Source organism: Amia ocellicauda, chromosome 2 (genome assembly GCF_036373705.1).
Source record: "Amia ocellicauda isolate fAmiCal2 chromosome 2, fAmiCal2.hap1, whole genome shotgun sequence".
NCBI lineage: Eukaryota > Metazoa > Chordata > Actinopteri > Amiiformes > Amiidae > Amia > Amia ocellicauda.
In genome coordinates this window covers 61,255,062-61,270,744 of record NC_089851.1, presented here as the reverse complement: position 1 = coordinate 61,270,744, position 15,683 = coordinate 61,255,062, and the positions used below count along the sequence as shown (strand labels likewise).

Here is a 15,683-nt window from a genome sequence, read left to right as displayed (position 1 = left end):
AAATAGTTATATTAAAATAGGCAACATAGTTGCCACCAATTAAAAAAATGTCACATTGTTATTGTTGTAAGTGTTCTATTTTTGAGAGTTGTTCAAGTTTGAGTGTTCATTTACATGTTCTATATTTATGTTATTTTTGCATTGTATTTAAATACAAGTTGTGTTTTTTATTTACAAAACAGGGCCAATAGTCTTAACAGCAGTGTAGTCAGCACTGGGAAAAAAAATGTAGATAATGTAGATATATATATATATACACACCGATCAGCCATAACATTATGACCACTGACAGGTGAAGTGAATAACACTGATAATCTTGTTATCATGACACCTGTCAGTGGGTGGGATATATTAGACAGCAAGTGAACATTTTGTCCTCAAAGTTGATGAGTTAGAAGCAAGAAAAATGGGCAAGCGTAAGGATCTGAGCGACTTTGACAAGGGCCAAATTGTGATGGCCAGACGACTGTGTCAGAGCATCTCCAAAACTGCAGCTCTTGTGGGGTGTTCCCGGTCTGCGGTGGTCAGTACCTATCAAAAGTGGTCCAAGGAAGGAAAAGCGGTGAACCGGCGACAGGGTCATGGGCGGCCAAGGCTCATTGATGCACGTGGGGAGCGAAGGCTGGCCCGTGTGGTCCGATCCAACAGACGAGCTACTGTAGCTCAAATTGCTGAAATGGTTAATGCTGGTTCTGATAGAAAGGTGTCAGAACACACAGTGCAGCGCGGTTTGTTGCGTATGGGGCTGTGTAGCCACAAACCATTCAGGGTGCCCATGCTGACCCCTGTCCACTGCCGAAAACGCCTACAATGGGGACGTGAGCATCAGAACTGGACCACAAAGCAATGTGGCCTGGTCTGATGAATCACGAGTTCAAGGTGTTGACAAATTCCCACATTCCCCAGATCTCAATCCAATCGAGCATCTGTGGGATAAGCTGGACAAACAAGTCCGATCCATGGAGGCCCCAACTTGCAACTTACAGGACTTAAAGGATTTGCTGCTAACGTCTTGGTGCCAGATACCACAGCACACCTTCAGAGGTCTAGTGGAGTCCATGCTTTGATGGGTCAGGGCTGTTTTGATGGCAAAAGAGGGACCTACACAATATTAGGCAGGTGGTCATTATGTTATGGCTGCTCGGTTTATGTGTATATATATACACAGTGGGGGAAAAATGTATTTGATCCCCTGCTGATTATGTATGTTTGCCCACTGACAAAGAAATGATCAGTCTATAATTTTAATGGTAGGTGTATTTTAACAGTGAGAGACAGAATAACAACAAATCCAGAAAAACAAATTTCAAAAAAGTTGAATTGATAAATTGATTTGTATGTTAATGAGGGAAATAAGTATTTGACCCCTTCGACTTAGTACTTGGTGGCAAAACCCTTGTTGGCAATCACAGAGGTCAGACGTTTCTTGTAGTTGGCCACCAGGTTTGCACACATCTCAGGAGGGATTTTGTCCCACTCCTCTTTGCAGATCCTCTCCAAGTCATTAAGGTTTCGAGGCTGACGTTTGGCAACTCGAACCTTCAGCTCCCTCCACAGATTTTCTATGGGATTAAGGTCTGGAGACTGGCTAGGCCACTCCAGGACCTTAATGTGCTTCTTCTTGAGCCACTCCTTTGTTGCCTTGGCTGTGTGTTTTGGGTCATTGTCATGCTGGAATACCCATCCACGACCCATTTTCAATGCCCTGGCTGAGGGAAGGAGGTTCTCACCCAAGATTTGACGGTACATGGCCCCGTCCATCGTCCCTTTGATGCGGTGCAGTTGTCCTGTCCCCTTAGCAGAAAAACACCCCCAAAGCATAATGTTTCCACCTCCATGTTTGACGGTGGGGATGGTGTTCTTGGGGTCATTCCTCCTCCTCCAAACACGGCGAGTTGAGTTGATGCCAAAGAGCTCGATTTTGGTCTCATCTGACCACAACACTTCAGTTCTCCTCTGAAACATTCAGATGTTCATTGGCAAACTTCAGACGGGCCTGTACATGTGCTTTCTTGAGCAGGGGGACCTTTTGGGCGCTGCAGGATTTCAGTTCTTCACGGCATAGTGTGTTACCAATTGTTTTCTTGGTGACTATGGTCCCAGCTGCCTTGAGATCATTAACAAGATCCTCCCGTGTAGTTCTGGGCTGATTCCTCACCGTTCTCATGATCATTGGAACTCCACGAGGTGAGATCTTGCATGGAGCCCCAGACCGAGGGAGACTGACAGTTATTTTGTGTTTCTTCCATTTCCGAATAATCGCACCAACTGTTGTCACCTTCTCACCAAGCTGCTTGGCGATGGTCTTGTAGCCCATTCCAGCCTTGTGTAGGTCTACAGTCTTGTCCCTGACATCCTTGGACAGCTCTTTGGTCTTGGCCATGGTGGAGAGTTTGGAATCTGATTGATTGATTGCTTCTGTGGACAGGTGTCTTTTATACAGGTCACTGACACAGAATTATTGTACTTTAGTTATTGAGTGTGTTAGGATCAGGATCACCACATATTGCTAGAACCGGGCATGTATTTATGATAGTGTGTATCTGACTGATTGCACTTGGAGCCAGAATGATGCACAACTGGGGGTTGTACTCTGCCCAGACTTTAGATTAAAACTCCATGAAAACATTCCTTTGCACTGAGAATCTCTATTTTCACAGTCTTTAAGAGATTCCTGTACAGAGATGTACCCTCTATTGGTTTAGTTTTAGTTTGTTATTTAAAGATCATGATGAACAAGACACCGTCTATACAAGCAACACAGCACAGACACTAATGTAAACACAATCGGACAAGTATATGCAGCAACATCAGACAATGCGTTTGAAAGTGGTTTCTATGGGCTCAAATTAGCGCCATAAGTATCGCATTCAAAAAAGTAATTGTAAACAAAAAAAAAACTTGAGAAAAAATTGATGTTGAGATCAAAAATAAAAATATCGAATGCAACATTTTTAGAATTGTAAACAAAAAAAATGTATCAAAAGCACACACAAAAAAAAAAACGATACCAAAACTCGCCTGCAGCCCCTGTCTTTGCTTGCGATGCTGCAATGTTTGCTTTCGCCGCCAGTTTTTTTACTTTCGATTTATTTTTTTTCGTTACGAGTTTTGGCGCTGTTTTGCTGTGAGGGCGGGATTTACAGGGAGGCGTGGATCCTGGGTCTCCATTGGTCCAGCAGGTTTGAGTGACGGTTCTTCCTGACCCAATCAGTGAGAAGGTGGGCTGGTCTGACAGTCACTCTGCAACACATCTGACGTCACCGCTGACTGACCCAGACTGAGTGGAGCAGCTACATGCAATTTAATTATAAACAAAGCATGCTTTTAATAAAAGTTGTGGACAATCGCTTTCTACATATTACATGTGTTTATTTCATACAGCCTTTATTCGCATCTTTATCAATGGCGCCAGTAATTTTGTAGGTGACTGTGCGTATATATAGTGTGCATGTGTGTATGTGTGCATGTATGTATGTGTGTTTCTTACCTAAACGTAAACTGGGACATCACATGCTCTTAATGAATACGATGCCCCTCCATTTGCCTCTTGCTAAATGACGTGATCTCCATCAGTCTGGCGCTGTGTTATCTGAGCAGCTGAATTAAAGTGCTCTGCAGGTGACATTAATATAAACATGATATTAAACATGTTACTGTGCACGTAGCATGTGAATTCTGTGTTGTGTTTCAGTGCTGTATGTTTGGGCTCTAATGGCGATGGGATCCACTGTGGGGATTTTCAAGCTCTTGTCTCTGCGCACACAGGGGGTTTAATGAGTCGCTGAATCGGCGCTGCTGTTGAAACCATCCAGACCAGCCCGCCTGCTCACTGATTGGGTTAAAAGAACCGTCACTCAAACCTGCTGGACCAATGGAGACCCAGGATCCACGCCTCCCTGTAAATCCCGCCCTCACAGCAAAACAGCGCCAACACTCGTAACGAAAAATAAATAAATCGAAAGTAAAGAAACTGGCGGCGAAAGCAAACATTGCAGCATCGCAAGCAAAGACAGGGGCTGCAGGCGAGTTTTGCTATCGTTTTTTTTTTTTGCTTTCTTTACATTTTTTTGGTTTACAATTCTAAAAATGTTGCATTCGATATTTTTATTTTTGATCTCAACATCAATTTTTGCTCGTTTTTTTTGTTTACAATAAAAAAAAATTGAATGCTATTTTTTTTATGCGATACTATTGGCGCTAATGTGAGCCCATACACCAGATTCAATGTTTCGCCGCCTACTTTTTGAAAGTTTGAGCGTATATGTTTGCTGAAGATGTGCCAAATGACGAACTGAATTTCTGTCACAAAAGCACAGTTTATGTATTTTAGCAGCACATTAAAATGATTGAGAACGAAGCCCGTTTCAGATGCCGGGGTCACACTACACGATTTTAAGCCCGATTTGAGCCCGATTTGGCCCTCACGACAAATCGGCACAGATGGTCGAGATCCCCGCCGCCGATGGTCGTGCAGTGACAGACGGGCTGATGCGTCGCTGTCCTCCGATCCGATCATAAGCTGGTCGCAGCCGCTACGACTTTATTGAACATGTTTCATATTTACGACTCGATCGGCGCCGATCGTGGAGAGTGACGTCATCAGCAGCCAATGAGAGCCGATCTGACTGAAGAAGAGGAAAGAAACAGGAAGAATAAGCGTGACAGGAGAATAAGATTTCCATACGTATTTATTAAAATACTTCAAATACCAATGGTTGTTTCGGGGCACGTTATTTTTAAATACTACACGCTTTTTGTGTTGGTCCGCACAGACGAACACAAACAGCAGCAGCGGCTGTTCTTTCCGCAGTTTTGCGCAGATCTGCAGAAATCCTCTGATCCCATCTCTGTGTGGATCACGCGTGTTTCTGCGAGATGTGGGAGTTTGGAGGCTGTGTCGAAGATCCCCACCATTTTCAGATCAGTCGTGAAGTGTGTGTCCCTTTACCTACGCGATCATGTAGTGTGCGCTCCTGTTCACAAAATCGGGTCGGATTGTAGAAATCGTGTAGTGTGACCCTAGTCTTCTCTGCATCTTGGCGGTGATTGCAGTGAAGTGATTAGTAGAACAAATGAAATATAATCTCAAAGCATTCAGTTTTAAGTGTTTTGGTCTTTTCCAAAAGTCTTTTCCAAAGGGAAGTATTATTAATTATACATTACAAACCCCCATTTATCTGCCAAGCACCAAGAGCCAGACCCCATTCAAATTTAACAATATGGGAAGGACAAGTATAATGCCTCCATAATAATAACTCAAAACAACACATCTACATCACTACCTGATACTTTTTAGGAAGATAACATTATATTTAAATACTAATAACTCAGCAAAGCACTTCAGTTGAGGGCCTGTCTCAGAGTAAAAGATGAGGCAGGAATCCCAAAGACCAGGACTGAATGCCTGCACAGCACTGGGGCTGCAACCGATGAATTAAGGATGACAGGGTAAACCCAACAGAGAGCTTCATCACAGCCTGGAGTCCAGCATGGCATTTAAAAGAACAGCTTCGCTCAATTCTGCCGCTCCCAACTGGAAACATAAGGGGATATGCTGAACGCATTTTCAATATTTCAATTTCCAGTTTGAAAAGAGTGTGACGACTTTACAAGGGGAGAGAAAATGTAAGTGACAGGTGCCATCCAGTGGTCATTTATTGCATTTGTCCCATCGGAAATGTACTGGGAGACCATTGCACTGTAGAAGGAAAGCAATATGTTTCCTAAACAGAGTAAGAATACACTCCTTTCCAAGCTAATGATGTGCAGGAGACTTCTACCTATTGGTACTCCTTTACATCCCTTACAGACATTGACATATTGTGGAAAACTAAAATATAGCAGGGCTGTCCGACCCTGGCGCGGGAGAGCAATCCTATCTTCTGGCTTTGCTTGGCTTTGATACAAACCGGTAAGCACTTAATGGTGCTCGATCACCCACAGTTAGCATGTGCTGAAGGTATCCAGTGATTGATGCTACAGAGAGGCCTATAAACCCTGCAGGACTGGGGCTCTCTCCATGAACAGGGCTGGCCCTCACTGCACTCTAGCGTTCCCAATAAGGGGGCTTCCAGCTCTACACGGTACTACCTTAAATGTCTCTTACGAATTAATATTAAAAACTACTTCTGGCCTTCAGCAGCTTTCCTGGCCAGTTCAGAGAGACCTACCTTCACCAGAGTCTTTTCGCTTTTGCTCTTCTGGGGGGCGGTGGCTGCAGGCTTCGGCACAAATCCCAGGTACTGGAGATACTGCTGCAAAGATTTGCTGAAGTCCACATCTCCGCTCTGTCCATACTTCCTCTCACCTTCCAAGCTCTGCCCCAGAATCCTGCTCCAAGGAGAACGCCTCTTTATTGTTCTATGTATTTGCTTAATTGTGAAAGATACTGCAACAGTGGCACATAGAGCAGGGGTTTCAACTCTATTCCTGGGGACCTACTGTCCTGCTGGTTTTTGTATAAATCTCTCAGATGCTTAATAGAAACCTTGATTGAACTAATAATTTGCTTAATTTCACTTCTAAAAAAGTTTAGTTTACTAAAAGTTTAAGAATTCAAGTGGTTTACATTATTGTATAAAATAATTAAAAGGCTCCAATTTGCCAAATTATTACTACAGTTATGTGAAGTGAAGTAAATGAGAGCTGGACAGTGAAATCCTGGGACGAAGGTTAAGAAGCACTAATGTACAGACATCCTAGGCCTGGAAAACAGCAATGCTTATTTCCCCAATGTCTGCTATATTTTGCTGGGGGAGAAAAAAAGAATCAGTATAAAACAAAGATTAACGGAATGATATGGGGCAGTTCTAAGGATTGGTAAATGTAAGTTCTACTAAAATCACAGGAAATATGCCTCATTACAGAACAATGTAATCAAATGAATACATTCTTCAATCTTTTTTTGAGAAACAAAGTTAAAAGGGAACTTGTGAAAGGCCGTGTCAGGGTGTGTGTGAGTAATCTGACATGCAACAGGATCATATTCTAATTGCACTCCACTTGCCTGATAAAGTGGGCCGCACTCACCTTGACTTGCTGCTGTCTGGGGTGCCGGGGTCCAACAGCCTGTAGTAGATCTTGCGAAGTTTGGCAAGCTCTTTAGAAATCACCTGCTGAGTTGCATCATCCTGCCAAGTTAAACCTGTATGGAGAAAAGAAAGTAAGAAAAAAATAATCTTATGTATATACAGACACTGAGGGTTTGAAAACTATTGAAACAATATTCCCCTGAATTGTACATATGTCTATATCAATATGAGCCTTATTTTTTTCTTAAGTAGTAGTTAAAGAAACACAAAACAAAAATTGTTATTTCCAGCTTGTTACACTTCAATGTTTATTTTCCAAAATGGCAGCCCATGAATAACTCCCCCTTAAAAAATCGTTTTCTTGGATTGGAGACAACTCTGACAAATGTTTTCACTTTTAGTAGGGTGGGTGTTTTTTAAGTTATTAACTATTTGTGTTCATAGCTGGCTTAATATCAATTCCAAAAAGCATAGTTTGCTATTAAGAACTCAAGAAAGAGACACCTCAACAATGCTTCAGACATTCAATGTGTCTCAAAATTTAATTGGGAAAAATATGCTTTTTTAGTATGTAGCTCCTGGTGGATTTGTGGGTAATGCAAAGATCATTCACTAATTATATTAGTAAAAACTGCATAGTGTCAATCATTTTGCTTTAGTCCTCGTTGTTATTAAGGCATTTAAATAACAATACGTACATTCTTCTCTCTAGCTAATAGTGGTTTGTTTGTTCAATTCGAGAAAAAAATTGAACTACTCCAGTAATTATACTTGATCCATCCACTTAGGTAGTGTGAATGTGGAATTTGATGTAGGGAAAACTATGCACATTTATTGCAAATGCCTCTTAATAACGCTCCAAGAAAGCATTTTATACGTTTAGAATGTTAATGGAATAAATGCCAAAATGTCACTCATTGTCCTGCAGTCGCTCTTCTACTGGAAAATCGGAATGGTGACTTTAATGACTCGCTAATGAACTCAGCAATCAGACTGTGATTGCCTGCACGTCCCATTAAAACGTGCTCATCCAGACGGTCAGATGGTACTCTGACACGAATACATCAATTCAGACATAATTTGCTTCACTCTAGTCTTGCAGTGCCCTTACCGAACTATATTACCAAAACTCTTCATTATTATTATTATAAACCAAAACTTTAAATACCCCACAGCCCAGAGATCGATTCACATACAATCAACAAAATGTCACCAATTAACATAATTAACTTTAATTAATTTATGTATGTGGCAGATGCTTAAATGTGACTTCCACAGCTACAATTTTACACTTACATGTACATGAATGCAGTACAAGTGGCAAAGGTGCTGTAATTGTGTTTCTGTGTTCCAACACATTCCGTAATAAAACAGACTTTATACAGTTAGCAGAGAAACACAGACTTCGGAAAGACCCTGTGAGAAATGTCCAGGCATTCTGGCTCTGGTATATACATTTTTCTCCTGAATTACTGTAGCAGTTTCAAACTGTGGGGAGTTTCCTGATGTGGAAAACAGCACACTGTGCTAAAAACAAGAACTGCTCTTTTATTTTTTGGGTACTGTTCTTACACAGTCTTATCAAAGACTATATATAGGGTGTGACCCAAGATGCAGAGAGAGCTCTAAGGAAGGAAGGCTCCTTCTACTAACCAGGGTGGGACTGACACAGGCTAACACAGGAGGGAACAGGGGACACAGGACACAACACCAATCCACCCTAACACCCTCTGACTATTTGCAATAATACCCCCCTTCCCATTGTCCCTTGCGTCCACCATTTGTTGTTGTTGTGTTGTTCTAAGCCAGTAGTCATTGAGAAGGATGTGAATTCAGATCTGAGGTGCTTTTGTGACTGTATTAGAGGAACGCATTTCGTACTGCAGGAAAGTTTTGAGAAGGTAAAAGGAGTTTCCTTACAGCATTGTTCCATATAATTGCTCATCATTTTGTATGTATGTTCTAAGTACACAGGGACATTTGTAATACCCTGTAGGAGATACAGCAATTCACAGCCTACTGATTATCTAAAATATTTCTAAAAAACTGTAATTTGTTTAGGAAAACATGATGTAATCATAGCCCTCCCCAAGCAGGGACTGAAGTATAAATCATTGTAAAGTGTGGACCGGTGTAGTTAACCATGATAAAAACCCTGGGAGGCTATGCTAAGCAAGGAGGCTAAGCAAAGGTCCATGCACAGTCAAACCATAGCAGAACGATGAGAAAACCGCCCACTTACTGTGCAAATATACTGCGGTAAATGTTCACATAGGAGTGAAGAGTGCAGGAGACACTAATCCCTCACTCGCCTGGCTAGCCAACTTTTAAGATCAACTTCTGATGCCCTTTAATTCTTCTCCCACGTTAAATTGAGTGGGATTAAGTGGGTAAAATAAAGGTAAGGACAGGGAGAGAGGATCCGTAAAGATTGTGGCTCCGATATCGAGCTTTTCTTTTTCTTGCTTGTTTGTTTGTTTGTTTTACAGCCTCTCAATTAGTCTTTCCTATGAATCACAGTTCAGATCCAAGTGATATTAATAGACATCAGTGCGTTCAGGAAAGACTGGAGGTTGTTTAATGAAGGTTGAGTGCAGTTGTGCAGATACACCGATAGATCAGGGTTTAGTCACTCTACCTTTCAACAGTTTTTGGTCATCACTGAAGTTTGCAGCAATGACTGGAAAGAGTTGCAACATTACTTATGAAATCAATCCATATCCAAAAATATGTTTTAGTGGGAAGTTTGACTCAAACATAATTGTTTTGTTTTCTAATGACTGTATGATTGTTCTCTTTAAATGCATTTTTGATGTTTGATAATGCGCAGACTCCAGACTCCAGTCCTAGGGTGCTGTGGCGTCTGCTGGTTTTCGTTCCAGCCCAGCTCTTGGCTCATTCATTGTTCTCATTAAATGACTAACTGGATGAGTTTAACACTTTTCTCCAGACTCTGAAATGTTCTGTGGTGTCACCAACAGATTTTAGGTTTTCATCTGTAAATCTAAACTGTGCAAGTCTTAGATAAGCCTACCTGAGAACAAATGTCATTCAATGAATCACTGTGAGCTCCTGCTGGAACAAAAATCAGCAGCATTGTCAATGGCCCCCAGGACTGGAGTCTGACCACTGGATTATGGAGTCTTGTGTTTGTGGAGCAGTGCTGTGAATCTCTCCCCCAGGTGGTAACTATGAGGGTGAACATCTTAATGGACTTATTTGGATAAAGAAATGCCTGACGAATTGATTGACACACTTTACAGTATATGCATTACTTTCAACCACTAAACATCAGACCTTTTCAAATGTCTTCAGCAAAAATAATAAAACAAAATAATCATCACAGTCAAACATGAAAGGAGATAGAAGTCCAAAGATTTCCTGGCTATGACCTCAGTCTTTTTCATTTTTTGTGTGCGCACGAACTTAATGTTATGCTAATTTGTTTTCATGGCTACAAGGAGTGCAGAGCCAGCAATGCAAATCCACTGTAATGCAGCCCATTCTGCTATTGACCGGCACACAGGAGGCCGCGTGTGGAGAGCTGGATGGCAGCCAAACTGCTTGAATATGACCAAACAAGACATGTGGCAGGATCCAAGCCACCGCCGCCGTACTCCCTTCATTCAGGCCCAGCAGTTGGATGATTAATATTCACATGCAGTACATCATAGTGAATCACCACCCAACAGTCAAGTTATAGGAGCCCCAAAACTGAACATCACGCCAAGACAGAGTGTTATATGACCTGAACTGGTCGAAGCATGTTCGTTGCGCCTCACAAGACAGTCACACAGCAGTACTCGTGTAGCGTATGCTAACCGCACATGCTACACGACTTGACCGTCTCAAGCATACCCCAGAGCACCTGATCCCCAGAGCCCTAACACCAGAGCGACAGACCAGCTATTGCAAAGCGCCACTCCCATGACACAAAGGGATTACACGCTCAGGCACGTTCACAGAGGGATGACGATACCATCATGAACTCATAGACTTTGAGTCTAGCAGTGCCGTTGTTCTGTTGCAATGTTGTTTTTCATTCTTTTGTTTTGTAGTGCTGGGTTATATAACCAGTCTTCTCAAGGCCACTGCACATAGTTGTCATTCCCAGTGTTCTTCTTTAAGCGGGAACTGCCACAGTGGCCCAGGCATCCTGTGAACGAAGACAGCAGCAGCATCGTTCACATTCAGGGGTTTGTTTCACGCCATGTATTGACATGGCGCAAGGCTGACGCTCCATGGTGTCTTGTTGCCATGGCATTCAAATGCAGAAGAAATCTGTTCAGAGAGGAATGGAAGGAAAGGAGGATGGAAATAATTGGTACAGTAAAAGCTCAAAAGACATTTTTCTACTTCCTCCTCCATCCCCTCCATGCCCCTCTCTGGAGGTCTGTGGAATTGCCACTCAGCTTCCAACGAGGCCGACTTCATCTCCGCTTGTGCCTCCTCTTGTGGCCAGAAGACTCACTTTTCTCCTGTCAACTCCCTTCCGCTTTTCCACCGACAAAGAGCCGATGCTGGAGCAGGAGCTGGAGCCGCTGCTCGGCCTGGGATCCAGCTGATGTTTTTGGGAACCGGCCCGCTTTTCCACCGATTTTGGAACCGAACGCTGACGTCACTGGTGTGGGCGTTCCCAAGCGTGGAGTAGGAGAGAAACACAGCTATAATAATCAGCACCGAGGCGACTGCGACTTTAAATCCTATTTAACCATCAACATTAAACCCTTTAAAGTGTCTACACACATCACAGATACACTGTAAAAAACTAAACAACAAAACGCGAGATCACACATGTAGCAGAAACGAAAATACAACTATACGAATATGCAAAGATAACTCAGCCTTTTATTTGTATTGATTTTTATTGATGCATTAAGGGATTTACACCGATTCGCTATTTCAGACACTTTTACTGTATTGAAAAAAATTCAAGTTAGAGTTAACATGCATTCGTCACCGCGCACACGATGTGGCGTATTTTTACTTTAATTCTTGTTTAAACACAATGACTATAGGCTAGCCTATTGATTATGGATGCGGCTGTTTTGGGGGTATTGGCGGCGCAGTCGTGGGCAGATCAATAACCTGTCGATGATCTCAGGTGATGATAATGGTTTGATGGGAAATTGTGCTTATTGATGAAGTCTGGGATGATGGTCCCAAATCACTGTTGCATTGTCCCTGTTGCCAGACACGCAGCGATGCGCTTATGTGTTGAAAGTCGCCCTGGATAAGAGCGTCTGCTAACAGATACACAATAATAATAATAATAATAATAATAATAATAATAATAATAATAATAATAATTCATTGTCAGCACTGCTGGCGTGTGATCACTGTAACAGATCTTACTGTGTATTTGATCTTCTCTTACTGTACAATATGTATGTTTTGTGTAATTCGCCCTGTGCTAAGAAAATGAATTTATTCACATTATAAATCATGCGCAAACCAACCCGGGACACGTGACTCGTAGCGGCGCTGGATTCGGCGTCACACCGGAGCAGATAATGACCAGTTCATTACCACACAGCATTTCTGTTCAATCTGTATCCGCATTAACTCTCATCATCATAATCTCGCTGTAACACGGCTGTCCTGACACGGAAGCTGCGCTCGGTCGTCTCTCATTGCTGCCATTTGACAACTGCTAACTAGTTATTGACCTGGTGAGACATATTGTCACTGTAGTGTCTCTCTGACAGACAGCGGTTTGCTGCTGATTTCGCTCATTTTTAATCAAAACTCTCCTGACTGCTCGCGTCTCTGCCGGCATTTTAAACATCCAGCCAATCACTTTCTGTGGAGAAGACTTAACCCCGCCCCCCGGCTCCTGACGTCACTGGATCTTAGGTTCCAGACCAGCAAGTTTTTGGTGCCAGAAAAAGCGGCTCCGTGCGGCACCGAGCCAGTTCTTTTGCGGTGGAAAAGCAAAAAATGGTTCCAAATTAGGCAGCGGCTCCTTGTCGGTGGAAAAGCGCTATCATTGACTTCTAACTTCCCACTGAGATCAGGACAGCAGAGTCCCTGACCTCCTTCCGGCGATTACTCAAGACGCACCGTACTTGTACTTAACTATGCTTCCATTGCTGCTGCTTACTTACACATTGTTAGAGCTCCTAGTGTTTTCTGTGATGACCCTTTAGCACACACTCAGGACTTCACTGCATCATGGCTGCACTTGTTACCTCTTTGAACTAGGATGTGCTTTTTATTTTGTATTGATTATACTACTGCTCTTTTAAAATGATAAAATTGAATTTTGTATTGATTTGTAATACTGCACTTTTGTAATGCTTGTGTAAGTAGTAGGTCAGTTGCCAACCAATAAATACATACATACATACATAAATACATACAATTATAATAATAATAAAACATATTGCTCTGCGTTGAATTAGGAGAACTCGGTAGGTGGGGGACTGTAAAAATTGCCGAGCTTGCTTTACATGAACTCTGTATTTGGTTTTAATTAAAGGTGGCAGCAGACTTGTCACATTAAAATGCACGTCTGGAGTTTAAATGAACAAGACAGAAAGAATGCATACATACATGCATACATCAAAACATCACCAAAAGAAAAAATCTTGTAACAGCTGCATGACTGAATGAGTGGTACAGTAAAAGGAGAGTTGTTCAGCTAAATGAATGTCACACACCTAAAGAAAAAAGAAAGAAAGAAAGAAAAAGCCAGAGCTTCATCTGCAAAGAGAATAACTTCGACCCCTGTAGAAGGGAAGCTGCAACAGATAGAAAATCCAATTGTTTTGCAACACAAGGAGCGTGATGCAAGGTTTGATTAACGCATACCCCAGCCAAGCCTTTGACAGCACTCTTTGCCTTTCTAAACTGCAGGTGCAAACTGCTTTTTCTCCCATTGTGTATCTGTTCAAAAAGTTTATTTTACCCCCAAGAGCCTAAACTCGGTCTCTCTCCTCAAACCCTGCCACTGATTATGCTGCCAACTGAAGTGTTTAATGTCATGCAGAAACATCTCGACATCCCCCCTAAACCAGTGTAGCCTCATCCTCGGCGCACAGAGGTCTCGCTTGTTAAAAAAAAACAAAAAACAGGATGATGTGTCTCGTAAAGTGCCTCTGTTAATTAGTAGGTTTCCATTAATGCTGCAGCTTTGAAAATGGAAACACACATTTCCATCAGGCTGTTGTCTTCAATAGCAGGAGAAACCTTCTAAATATTCAAAGCCCATTAGACCATGTCTCGTATGAAGTTGTTTCATCCTGTTTTTGAAATGCAGATGCGCTTCCCCCTAAGTTTTGTCTTCCCATTGATGTTAAAGGAAACCAAGGGAGAGAGAAAACAAAAAAAACATCTACAACAAAAAAAAAGCATGAATAATTTAGCAAGTTTTCAAGCTAATTAATAGAGACGATAAAGTGTGTGTTCAACGTTTTAATGCATTATAAAATAAACACGTCTGTCAATTAAGCTGTGGTTCTGCTTTACCAGCACATTTCGTCATTGCAAAACCCAAACAAGCAGAAAATCATGAGCAAAAAGAAAACAAAATGCAAAACGCAAAGAAGAAGAAGTAGAAGAAAATAAGCAAATAACCAACAAGTTCAAATCGATGGATTGGAAACGGGGGCCTCAGTGTGTTACAGAAAAAGTCTTTAATTATGAACTTGACGCCACTGCCAACTGGTGAAATATCCATAGTAATGTCAGGCTGACATGTGATTGCTTGGCTAGTGAGATGGCTCGGTAAATGAAAACAATGCATGTCTTCTGCCAATAATTCACATGGAAGAGACTTTGAAGACTCTTGTCAAGGTTAACAGTGAAGAAATTAAATGTAACTCCCCAGTCAGTTCTGTGACACTTTGAGACAGGAAAAAGTCTTAGAGTTGCGTATAAAGAAATGGATTACTAACCCTCTAAGTGAGAACTTGCATTTTATCTTAAGCATGACTGCACTGCACTCAGGAAATCATGAGGTTGAATCCCAGCTGGTTAGATCCCTTGAACCCCTAAAGGACACACATCATAACACTACGTCTCTGCTTGTCCCGTGACCATTGGCAAAGCAAAGTCCTGACAGAGGCAGACAGCAAGTGTAATGATATATACCTTCTGTAGGAGGTGATATTTAGACAGCAGGTAAAAAAACTATGAATTCTATGTAGGTCAGGATGGAGATAAATAGTCTTGCCTCCCTCTCTCTCTCACTCTCTCTCTCTCTATCTCTCTCTCTCCCCCTTTCCCAGTCTTCTTTTTCAGTCTCCTCTCATATAATTTACCCGCCAATCCCGTCCTGCAGTCGGCTGTCAGAACGGCACACTGCCTCTCCCCAGATAGATTGTTAGGGAGTTTTGTTCAGACATGACATGCTGCCTGGGTTTGTTTAAATGTTATCAAAATCCATCATGGCTGCCTTTGTACATTTTCCGTTTCAATCCTGTTTTGCTTTTGAAGCACAACAGATTAGTCATTGTCACTAGCAGACATGTAGCTGTGATACCACTAGAAGTATAGTATATAGCACTGCATCGCCATGCGGCCAGGGTTGGGAGATAGATGGGGAGCGATAGAGGGGGGCAGGGCCGGCCCGTGGCATAGGCAGAATAGGCAAATGCTAGGGGCGCCATCCATCCAAAGGGGCGCCCAAATGAGTGAAGATTATTA

At 42.2% G+C, this 15,683-nt stretch overlaps 1 protein-coding gene across 1 annotated transcript in view; it reads right to left on the bottom strand.

Moving 5' to 3' along the window:
• Positions 1–15,683, bottom strand: part of ptprn2 (protein tyrosine phosphatase receptor type N2) — a 261,458-nt gene that overhangs the window by 175,632 nt on the left and 70,143 nt on the right. The window contains exons 4-5 of the mRNA XM_066688002.1: positions 7,033–7,147; positions 6,174–6,333 (exon numbers count right to left, since the gene is read on the bottom strand). Coding sequence (XP_066544099.1) covers positions 6,174–6,333; positions 7,033–7,147 — 275 coding nt within the window. The remainder of the gene's footprint in view (positions 1–6,173; positions 6,334–7,032; positions 7,148–15,683) is intronic.